This window comes from Pelobates fuscus, chromosome 3 (genome assembly GCF_036172605.1).
Source record: "Pelobates fuscus isolate aPelFus1 chromosome 3, aPelFus1.pri, whole genome shotgun sequence".
NCBI lineage: Eukaryota > Metazoa > Chordata > Amphibia > Anura > Pelobatidae > Pelobates > Pelobates fuscus.
In genome coordinates, this window is record NC_086319.1 from 265,538,240 (window position 1) to 265,549,265 (window position 11,026).

At 39.1% G+C, this 11,026-nt stretch overlaps 1 protein-coding gene across 1 annotated transcript in view; it reads left to right on the forward strand.

The window, feature by feature from the left end:
* The window catches only part of SLC18A1 (solute carrier family 18 member A1), a 31,383-nt gene extending 20,638 nt beyond the window's left edge, over positions 1-10,745 (forward strand). The window contains exons 11-16 of the mRNA XM_063445523.1: positions 991-1,086; positions 4,458-4,536; positions 4,871-4,922; positions 5,542-5,725; positions 7,759-7,892; positions 9,992-10,745. Coding sequence (XP_063301593.1) covers positions 991-1,086; positions 4,458-4,536; positions 4,871-4,922; positions 5,542-5,725; positions 7,759-7,892; positions 9,992-10,129 — 683 coding nt within the window. The 3' untranslated portion in view covers positions 10,130-10,745. The remainder of the gene's footprint in view (positions 1-990; positions 1,087-4,457; positions 4,537-4,870; positions 4,923-5,541; positions 5,726-7,758; positions 7,893-9,991) is intronic.
* Positions 10,746-11,026: the final 281 nt, after the last annotated feature.

Here is an 11,026-nt window from a genome sequence, read left to right on the forward strand (position 1 = left end):
ATAAAGAAAGTATTTAATGAACAGTGAAGGTTTCTGTTGAAATATTATTAAAGAGCATAAGGGGTAAGAAGATGCAGCTTAACAAATGTGCTAATTTCATCTAGACTTGTGAATTCATTTTGGTCTGAACTGCAATCCATCTGAGTTTGACCAGATTGGATAATCAGTCAAATTCACAAACTCTGAGCTAAAATGTACAAATTTAAGCCCTGCACTCAAACTCCCACTACTCAATTCACACAATAAAAAAAAAAAAGGTTAATTATGAACTATCCCAAGTCCCTATGCACATTTAAATTATTATTAGGGATTTGGTATAATGCACAAGTAACTTTTTTTTTTTTTTCAAATTGTCTGAGCCAAAATTAACTTGAATCATAAACCAACCAAAACGTGCAGCTGTGCAGCATGTTCATTTAAGTTCATGATTCTGGATTCTATCCGTGTAGCCAAAAAAGAGAGATGATTAATGTGAAAAAAGGATGATCGACAGTTACTAAATGTTGATTGTATTCAGAGATCAAGTGAGAAGTGAGCATCAGTAGGGAAAAAAGGTGAAGCAGTAACAAAATTTAAAATCTATATTTATATATTAAGTAAATATATACATCAGATTTTTTTTATGACTTTTCTTTTTCCATCTATTGGCTACTCTTTCTCATTTGATGTTTGAACTAAATGGCGTGAATATGTCCGTATCATTGTTCTGCAAAACACTTCACATCCTTTTTGTTCCTGAATCAGTTTTTCAGTACCGAAATATTGAACCAATATATAGCCAAAATTCAGGCTTTGCAAAACATTTTGTATTTCTGGGTAAAATGGCTAGGCTGAACCAAATGTTCTTGCTATGCACAAGTCTAACGTTAACATATTCTGAAACCTAAAATTACAGTAGAATTTGGGGACATTGTTTTTTGCATGCCACTTTAACATGAGTGTGCTATGACTGGAATTTAATGAGCCTGTATTTTTTTTTATTGTACACAGGTTCCCTTTGCATTGCTAACATGGCTATTGGTATACTGGAACCCACCCTACCAATTTGGATGATGGAAACAATGTGTGCCCCCAACTGGCAACTAGGTAAACCTCCCCATGACACTTGTGGTTTCCTCTGTGAAAGTTCTCTTTCACAATAGAATACTTACTACACTTGGGGACTTCCAGTTTTGACAGATATCTTCCGGTTCTTTGAGTCAGTGCATTAGTCTGTGTGTGAGTTTTGAGGGTTGAAGTAGTCCTGTAATTGATTACTCCATGCACCATGAGTACATTGGACCGTTTGAAGTAGTCAGGGTGCAAGATCACGATTATAATTCACCTTGAAAGGGACACTCCGGGCACCAATACTACTTTAATGTTTTTGATAGATACTGGCCTCCTTAACATGCTATATTCCGTTACTTAAATCTCACAGTGCCTTCATGGTTGGCCATAAAGAATCATCGTATTCAATGCTACTCTATGGCAGAGTCTTAGACGCATTGCGGTGAGTACTATGCATGCCCTTAAGGTCCCCAATGCTCCCTTATGAGGCGCATTGTATTAGAACGTAATCTGGAAGGGTGTTATGGAACCAGGCAGGGAATTCCATCATGTTGTTTTCTCTTTTGAACCCCAAACAAAGTGACATTTATCTGTTCTACCACAATTTCACGATGTTCATGGTGGCAGCTACACAAAATATAAATTGATGATTAGCTAATGAAATCCAACCCACCTATAGCATTATTAATAGAAGTAGTTTTTTCTCGCACACTACTTTTGTATGAATTGAAGCAGACCTTGACTCATTATCTGAATGTGCACGTTGTCGTCAGTGATTTTATCTTAACATAGTAAAGAAAGTAGCTGCTCTATGTCATGTTGTGATTTTGCAGGATATCAAAACACTCAATCGACTTTCATTCTGAGAAATCTCATCAGTGGAGCATTTCCTTCTGACATCAAACTAGCTAACAATATCAGTGCACAGGGAGCAGTTAAATGTGGACCATTTAAGCAGCAGCTCTAACCCATTAAACATTATTTACTGAATATGCGTGGGACTGGCTTTTTAACCCACTACACTTGCTATTATACTCCTTGATAGAGACCATTTGGATTTCACAGTTCATTTTATTAATGTGAAGCTCTGTGATACTCTAATGCCTACCACCATCTGACTTAAATTGTTATGGAGCTCCATTACTACTAGCCCTGGGAGGTATGAATGTGGGTCATAACCACAAAGACCCTAAAAAATTAGTGGCTAGAACTCAAAAAAGTAGGCACCAGGCTACCTGGCAACCGAGACAGTAAGTCCCTATAAAAAGCTGCAAAATGTTGCTAGAAGAACCTATAAAAATGTGGAATGGAGCGGGACGGGGCTTTCAGCCAAAGCTGAACATGCACTATCTATGTCACCTCCTGACCTCATTACAGGCAATCTACAAATATTTCGATATATAACGGTCATCCAGCTGGACCTAATCCAGAACAAGAATCTGGGCATCAAACTGAGTTGATAGATGCCTTTCTTTCAACCATCGAAGACGAAGAAAGCTAAACGCAAAACCAGAGCCCACCTTTCCCTGGTCATTCACAGCCTGGAGACCCTCCTCATGGCACTCGGGTGTACAGAGATCCAGGTACTGAAAGGGACAACTAGGTGATGCACACAAAAGCCTCAGCCTGGCCTATCGGCTGAACAGCCCGGCATTGGAGTTCTGTTGCAGCGGCAAACACCACCCAAGATGGCTGCCGCGGAGGCCTAAACCGCATCAATGCTACCCCACTCCCCCACCCACTCACCTTTACAATGGGAGGGAGATGAGCAAGACACCTCTCCCAGTCCCAAAAGAAACAGACGACAACACCTTTGCTACTAAGCGTGATCTCCAAAAATGGATGCAGAATATCTGGCTGCAGACTTAGGAATCCTTAAGGCTGATGTACAAAACACTACTCACTGGGTACAGGTGGTGGAGAAAGTCTTTCTCAATCTGCACAGCACAGCGGTATGTCCAACCTTAAAGACACTCTACACACCTTACAAGCTACCCAGCAGGTGCTCACACTACAAGTGTCCGCCTTAGAGGATCGTTTACACTGTAACCATGTAAAGATCCTTGGCATATCTGCTGAGATCTCTATTGATGAACTGCCACATTATATCAGAAGACTCCTGGCCTCCATCTTGCTTTCCTGTGCGCAACTTCACACGACAAACCACATCATGACGGCACTAAGGGGCAAAACACCTCTGGCATTCAAGAACTCCCACTTACTTTTCTTTCAGGACTTAACTAGAGCCACACTGCAATGGCGTAAGTCTATGACCCACCTCACAAGTCACCTGAGAATGGTGGGAGTGCCCTATCGTTGGGGGATGCCGAGGGTCACTCACAATGGGACAACCCACAGAGCCTCATCAGGGACAGCAGCACCCGCACTCCTTACACTACTTGGATTCTCTGAGTCACACATGGACAACTCCACACAAGGCCCTTCCAGATTCTGGGATCCAGCTGCTATAATGCCTTTCGTCCCTCAGTCCTCTGGAACAATGAGCCACACGCAAGATCTCCTATATCTGTGAGGCCGGATGCAGTATTATCCTCACCTGCTCAGATTCGTTATTATGCTTTTTGTTTCTTGTTCAGTACAAATTTATGCTTTAATTGTATATCATGTATTGGCATTGGTCACTGTTGGACTGAGGTGCCACTCCCTCAGTCACGTTACAACCTCCCTCCCCCGCTGCCCCCTTGATTAGGGGTAACTACTAATAATCACGAATCAACTTTGACACACTAGAAACTCACTTACGCCACCCTAGTTAGCGTACTTATGTCTCCCAATGTGAAGCTTCACATAGCGTAGTCATAAGGCTGGGACTAACCTGACATAAGTAAATTCCTAATCCCGTGTTTAGCTAAACACGTTCCAAAACATGGGCCTAGGCACATCTTAGGGCCTCGTGTTCTTAACAACACTCACTCCAGGTCTAGGATATGCACGCAACATATCATCCCTCATGTGGATTTTTATTCAAGGTTATGCTCTTTCCTTTCTGGTTCTAATATTATTTTTCTTGGTTTTACACGTCTTAGTAGGGGGTATAACACCTATATTTCTTAGGGAAATGTATGCAACCCACACCTGCTAGGGCATTCTTTTCTGATAAAAAGGAGCCTCTCTGCTTACTCAACCGAGTGTGACACGTCTAACATTGTATTTCCTAGATTTCTATGCCATGCATCGTATTGAAATACTTGCTTCAACAATAAAAAATGAATTAAAAAAAAGAGACATGCGTACTACTAAAGAGTATTTTGTGCTAACTATATTTCTACATACATATTTAATTTTGGAAACATATAATGTATATTTAATAAAAAAGTTAACACAAATAAGCAACTAATTTCTTTAACACAATTCTACAATATATGTATTTCTATCTTCTTTTTTAGGTCTGGCTTTCCTACCTGCAAGTATCTCTTATCTATTGTGTACCAACCTTTTTGGAACCTTGGCACATAAGATGGGACGGTAAGCTCACCTTACTATTGGCCTGGCTCTCCACATATCTTTATGATGAGATTGTCTAAAGCAAGTAATGTACATGGCTAGCTCGGTAACCCATTCCTCAATTATAGAAATGCAAATTTTGAAAGATATCTTTATTACAGTCTTTCCGTTGTCACAGTGGTCTATGTAGTATTGCGAAGTAGTGCTGCTACAGTAAACCATTTGTACCTGATAAATAGGAATATCACCTGTTTCAAACAAATGACTAAAGTGACTTTGACTCCTGTTTTAGGCGAATAGCCCCAGGTTTAATATTAAATGATCTAAGGTTCTGAGATTTCATTTCTTATTCCAGGTGGCTGTGCTCTCTGCTGGGAATGATTGTGGTTGGAATTAGCCTTTTGTGTGTGAGTATAAAACACTGCATGGTGTGCATTTTGACACAGATTTGGATGTTTGGATACTTTGAATGTGCATGATTTTGCTTTACTGATTTCATAATCTGATACAGTATGCAAAGTGTATTACAAAGTAAATTTCCAAAAAACTGAGAAACTGACACATCAACCAGAGAAGGTCCAACAAGCTTACTATCTTTTCTGGAAAGATTAAGGGTAGAAATAATGCAAAGAGTCATTGCCACAGAGAGGGAATGGCATCAGTGGAGGATTATAGTGGGTTCTACTGAGAGTCATTCTAAGCTTCAGTGGTGATTTGGGTTTTCATTGACTCCATAATAGTGGAGAGAAGCAAGATGGATGTTTTTTGGAGCAGTGTTTTGGAAAGAGTGGAAGCTACAGAGCTCCTGCAAAAATACTAAGAAGTTGTAACAGAGGAGATGCCCTGTTGTCTGTGAGACAATTGAACATGCCACCTAAAGACATGTTCACTATTAAGGGAAGAAACTTTACTATTATTTGGGTTTGATCGGAGCTCAGTCTTTGGTGACTGTAGATTCATTAGAGAAGCACTAGGATATTTTTAAGACTGCACTAATTTACTGCTCAACCATCTTTCTGTTTTCAGCTGCCACTTGCTGTCAATATCTATGGGCTCATTGGTCCAAATGCAGGAATAGGCATTGCCCTGGGAATGGTGGACTCCTCGATAATGCCAATCATGGGATACCTTGTAGATCTACGTCACACATCAGTCTATGGTGGAATCTATGCTATTTCCGACATTGCTCTCTGTCTGGGATATGCATTGGGTGAGCAATTATCTCAATAATCTTTACATATATGTTATCTGTAATTTGAGTCTACTTTCAATAGACCTCATTTTATCAGTTTTTCATAATGTTTACTAACAGCCAAATTCCTACTTTAGACTGATATAAGTTGACTTAAACATGCAGACTTATAGATGAATTCTGAACAATATCAATGGATGTTGGCAAGAATTAAAGGAACACTCAACGCACCATAACCACTACAGCTCACTTTAATGGTTATGGTACCAGAAGTGCCCTGACGATGTAAGCAGTCAAACTGCTGTTCCTTGACTCTCTATGACTTGCTCACTTACTTTGTGCCCTGTGATTTTCTGCATAAATCAATCCTTCATGTTCAATGGCCAATACGCACGTGTGGCTGCATGAGCGACAATGATTCAGTTGTACAAACATTATAAACAGAACAAACAAAAAGTTACTTTGGAACTAAACCTTAAAGCAAGGGTACCCAAAATGTAAAATCTCCGGATGGACCTTACCAACGTTACAGCTCCGAGGCCAAGTTCTCCCCTTAGCCCAATCTTTGATGTCCCTCCGCCTTGCTGGAGAGGTAGAGAAGTATGGGGAGGATGGGCAGAGGATAGGAAAATGGGCTGCGCAAAGGGGAGGACAGTGTCACCATTGGATGCCGGTCGCCAGCGTGAATGCTGATGACAGACTAATAGACACATATCATGCGTTGGCAGTCGTTTAATGTCCCTTCTAGTATTCCTCTGCTGGTCCTGGATTCAGCTACAGCATACAGTGATTATAGCCCTCTGGAACCTTGAAAATTCCCTAACATAGTGGACAAGTCGTATTGGGTAAAATGAGAACTGTTTATTTCAGGGAAATCCACATGTATTTATTCCCATGCACACCACAGTGGGTCTTCAGCCAGAACAATGCAAATCACTCCCTGGTGTCTTAGTGTCTGGGACATAATTGAGTTAGGACAATATTATTATATCATATAATAATTATCTGCCCAGCACCAAGACACATTGCATAATAGCCGTTACATATTATAATTAACTCAATAGCTTTCATTAAGGTCAACATTTTACAAAATAACTTGACAATTACACTATGTATCCCCACATCCTTTATATCATTTAAAAGTCTGTGATCAGGCCCATAGTCTGTGGGTAGGAAGCTAGCTATTATGCCTCTCCAGCACGCTGTGGCTCGGGAGCTTCCGTGACAACACAGAACCCTTGTTTCAAACTGGCTAATGATACTCCATTGAAGCTTCCCAATATGAAGTTACACCCCTGGCAGCAAAGGGGTTTGATAGCAAAAGGTGCACATACAGACCTAAGTAGTCATGGTACTTTGAGTGTTTCTTTAATACTTTCTCAATTAAATCATTGTTCAAACATCTATGGACTGCTCTTTATGTTCCATTTTTACAATAGACTTTTCTTTGTTATGCATCTCAGTTTATAAAATTGTGTCTCCTTTACACTGTGGAACACAATGAGACACAAAGTCACCAACTTCATGCAAAGTTTAGAAAATTTATGGGATTAGAAGAAAATTAATGATAATCTGGTAGAGTTGGAGAACATTTCTGTGTGAGGGACAGTTCCTCACACAATTTTATATATGAGTGAATATTCACAAAGAAGGTAATGTTATATTAATAATCATGAAAATGTTCTTTTACGTAGCATTCTCTGAGAATCAACACCAAAAACGTTCCTCTCCTGAAAAGATCTTGCTATCTGAAAGTATCTTTCAAAATGCTTCATCTACAGCAGTCACCATTACAGTTTACAGGGGGAATTTTTGCGGATACATTTTTTTTACATTCCTCTTAGACAGCCGGAATCCATTTTTATGCAACTTTCACTGCTCTTCCTGGAGCCTGTATTTTAATTCACAGGGCATACGTTTACGTTTAAAAATCATTCATACAATGAAGTTTTTTTTAATTTTTTTTTATGTAAACATATCTAAATATCTTCGTGCCATGAAGTTTATAAAGCTAAATACAGGTCTCATGGATGTTTATTTTACTTCCTCAGGCCCCTCCTCCGGTGGAGCCATTGCAAAAGCAATTGGGTTTTCCTGGTTAATGGTGATTGTTGGCATTTTAAACATTCTCTACTCTCCACTTTGTATCTTACTGCGCAACCCACCAGCTAAAGAGGAGAAACTGGTAAGAGAACACTATATTGTTTTTCTGTGTTTCATTTTAAAAAAATAATAATCACCTGTTTGCTTACTTCTTTGTGCCTTGTGATTTTCTGCATAAATCAGTCCCTTAACCCCTTAAAGACACATGACGTGTGTGACATGTCATGATTCCCTTTTATTCCAGAAGTTTGGTCCTTAAGGGGTTAAAGGGGCACTCCAGACCCCTGAAGCACTTTAGCTTCAGGGGTCTGGAGTGTCCACTTTTTTTTCCATTTTGTAAAAAGAGCAGTTTTCAATAAAAATTGAAATTTTTATAAATTAACCTGGTTACAACCCTATGGCTTTCATTCAGACAACAGGTTCTGTTACTTCCTGTTTCTTTAGCTCAGTGGCGCTAAACTGAAGATGCAGCAATTGCTCAGAGCTCCTGCCTTGCAAAGACTTCTCATTGAGCTGCATTGAGAAGTCTGTGATTGGACAGCCACAGAAAGTCTGGGCAGGGTTAGAAAGGGCTTGAGCTTGCAAAGGCAACAGAATTGTAGGTTTTAGATATACCCCTATAAAACATGCATATATAATGTTTGCTTGTTTTCATTTGGGATATATCTACTAAACAGTGATTTATATTTATTTTTTATATGGGCAGTGGAGTGTTCCTATATAAAAAAAACATTAGATTCAAGCTCAACTTCTCTACTCATGTGTGGATACAATGATTCAGCCACAACATACAAGCATTATAAATAAAACAACTGAAAAGTTATGTTGTTACTAAAAATTGGAGCAAGTGTACCACAGGATGTATATCTTTTATCGTTTTATGTTGTAGAACTATAACTCCCATGCTGCTCTGCCAGTCTATACTTTACCACATTTTTGCATCCATATTATATTTGGTAAACCCTGTGCGTGCTACTATAGTAATATGCCTACCAACAACAGTATATATTAGGGTTGTGCCAGTCACATCACCGGTGATAAAATAAATTAGGTCCAGGCACTCAGGATTGCTGCAGAAAGGCAGGTTTATTGTAACAAAAACGGCAATGTTTCGGCCTAAACAGAGGCCTTTATCAAACTTAATAAAGGCCTATGTGTAGGCCAAAATTTTGCAGTTTTTGTAACAATGACCCTGCCTTCCTGCAACAATCCTGAGTGCCTGGACCTAATTTATTTTATCTACTAAACTGGATTTTGCCAACCCCAGCCCTGATAACCAATCATTTCCTAAGTGTGAGTGTGGTATCCTAAGTTTGTGAATTATATCACCTGTAATGTCCAGAATGGTGGAGATGTGGTAGGGCTATTCAAAGAAAGGGTTGTCAGCCTCAATGGCCAGCCCCTCTCAGGGCAGATAATGAGGATGTCCAGCGTGAGATACAGGACCAAAGGTCCGTTTCGATTCAGGAAACTCTCTAGTGGCTGTTGGTAGACAGCCACTGTGGGAAGACTTAGAAATTGCAATGTTTTACATTGCAGCACTAAGTGCAAAAGGGTCATTGCACCCAGAACACTATAATTAGCACAAGTGGTCTGGTTGCCTACAGTATCCCTCTAAGAGTTATTTACTCATATAAGGTTTTTAATGCAACTCAAATTTTGATTTATGTACCTTTTAAAAGCCCTTCACATAATAACCCCTCTACATACATACAACTGGCAGGTCTGTGATTCTAATCCATTTTAAAATATAGAGAATCACAGTTATACTGCACCAATATGTGGCACCATGCCATTAAATGGGAAACTTCCATGAAAATTAAGTATATTGGTCTGGTTATTCTTAGATTATGCTATTTAAAATTATTTTCTCAGTGTGCAGCACTGAGCCAGGAAGCACCCTAGGGGCAATGTAAACACTGAAAATGCATGCATATAATGATTATACTCACCAGAACAACTACATTAAGCTGTAGTTGTTCTGGTGACTATAGTGTCCCTTTAATGTTGACATAGAAGGTATTTTCCAAACTATTGGTGTCAGAATATAATGTTGCATTGCAAAGTATATTGTCACATATTCATGAGCATGTTTCAAATACTCAAACAGTTTCAAAGATGCCATAATCAAATATAGATATTGGATTTTGTTATGCAATGCAAACTACTTTTGTCTTCCAGGCCATCCTAAACCAAGAGTGTTCAATGCAGACCAGGACATACATGACACAGAGCACCTTGCCAGACTTGTCACTCTCTGACCACAGTGATGATGAGATGAATACTCCCACCAACAGTACGAAAATGACTCCTCGTTGATGAAGTGCTCATACAGACGTTTCTCTGTCACCACATTGCTCTGCTTACACATCCCTCTATTAAACCATGAACTCTAATGGAGCGTCTGTACGTTAGTTTTACTCAGCTAGAGACCTTTAGAGCAACACTATGTAGATATTTACCACTGCAAGAGATGTAAGAAAATACACCAGTCAGACTTTAACCTCCAGAGTTCTGTATAACGTAACTGCATATAAACTAAACAAACTATGGTCTGTAGAGCCATGGCTTGTTATGAAGATATTCTACAGGTGTCTTGTAAATATTGTAAATAAAGTACAAAATACAAATTGCTATAATAAAATATTGGTAGTATTACTAAAACTGTAGGATAGATAGAACAATTAATACAAATTTGAATATGTAGCAGAGGCTATTAAAACGCCCTCAAATATACACAGACAAATCACTGCATAGGTGTAAAATAAATGAATCTGATTATTAATGAAATGGGGAGACTATGCAGAATTTCACAAATTGGTAGCACCTGGGGGTATTGCAAGGGGGGATTGTGAGTCTTCCAGGAGCATGTTCTTTATAGATTCAGGTGCTTTCAAAGAAATGCCAGGTTGAAGATGTTCTACATGGGAAAAAATAAACAGGAATACAAACAATATTTGTTTAGGTGTAGGCATCAAGTACTGGAAAAAAACCTGAATGTGAGGGATAATAAAGAGGGTAGTTAGAGATAACTAAAACACTCTTGCCATATCTAGTTAGTGAATGATTATTGGTATAAAGGGCAAGAGAGGGTAATCGCATCATAATATAAGGTGATATAAGTAAACCTGTCTGTGAATATAGGAAAATCAGGCAATGTGCTGCATGATACTCTTATTGAGAATCACTACAATGTGTTGGCAGCTTTTTATGAGC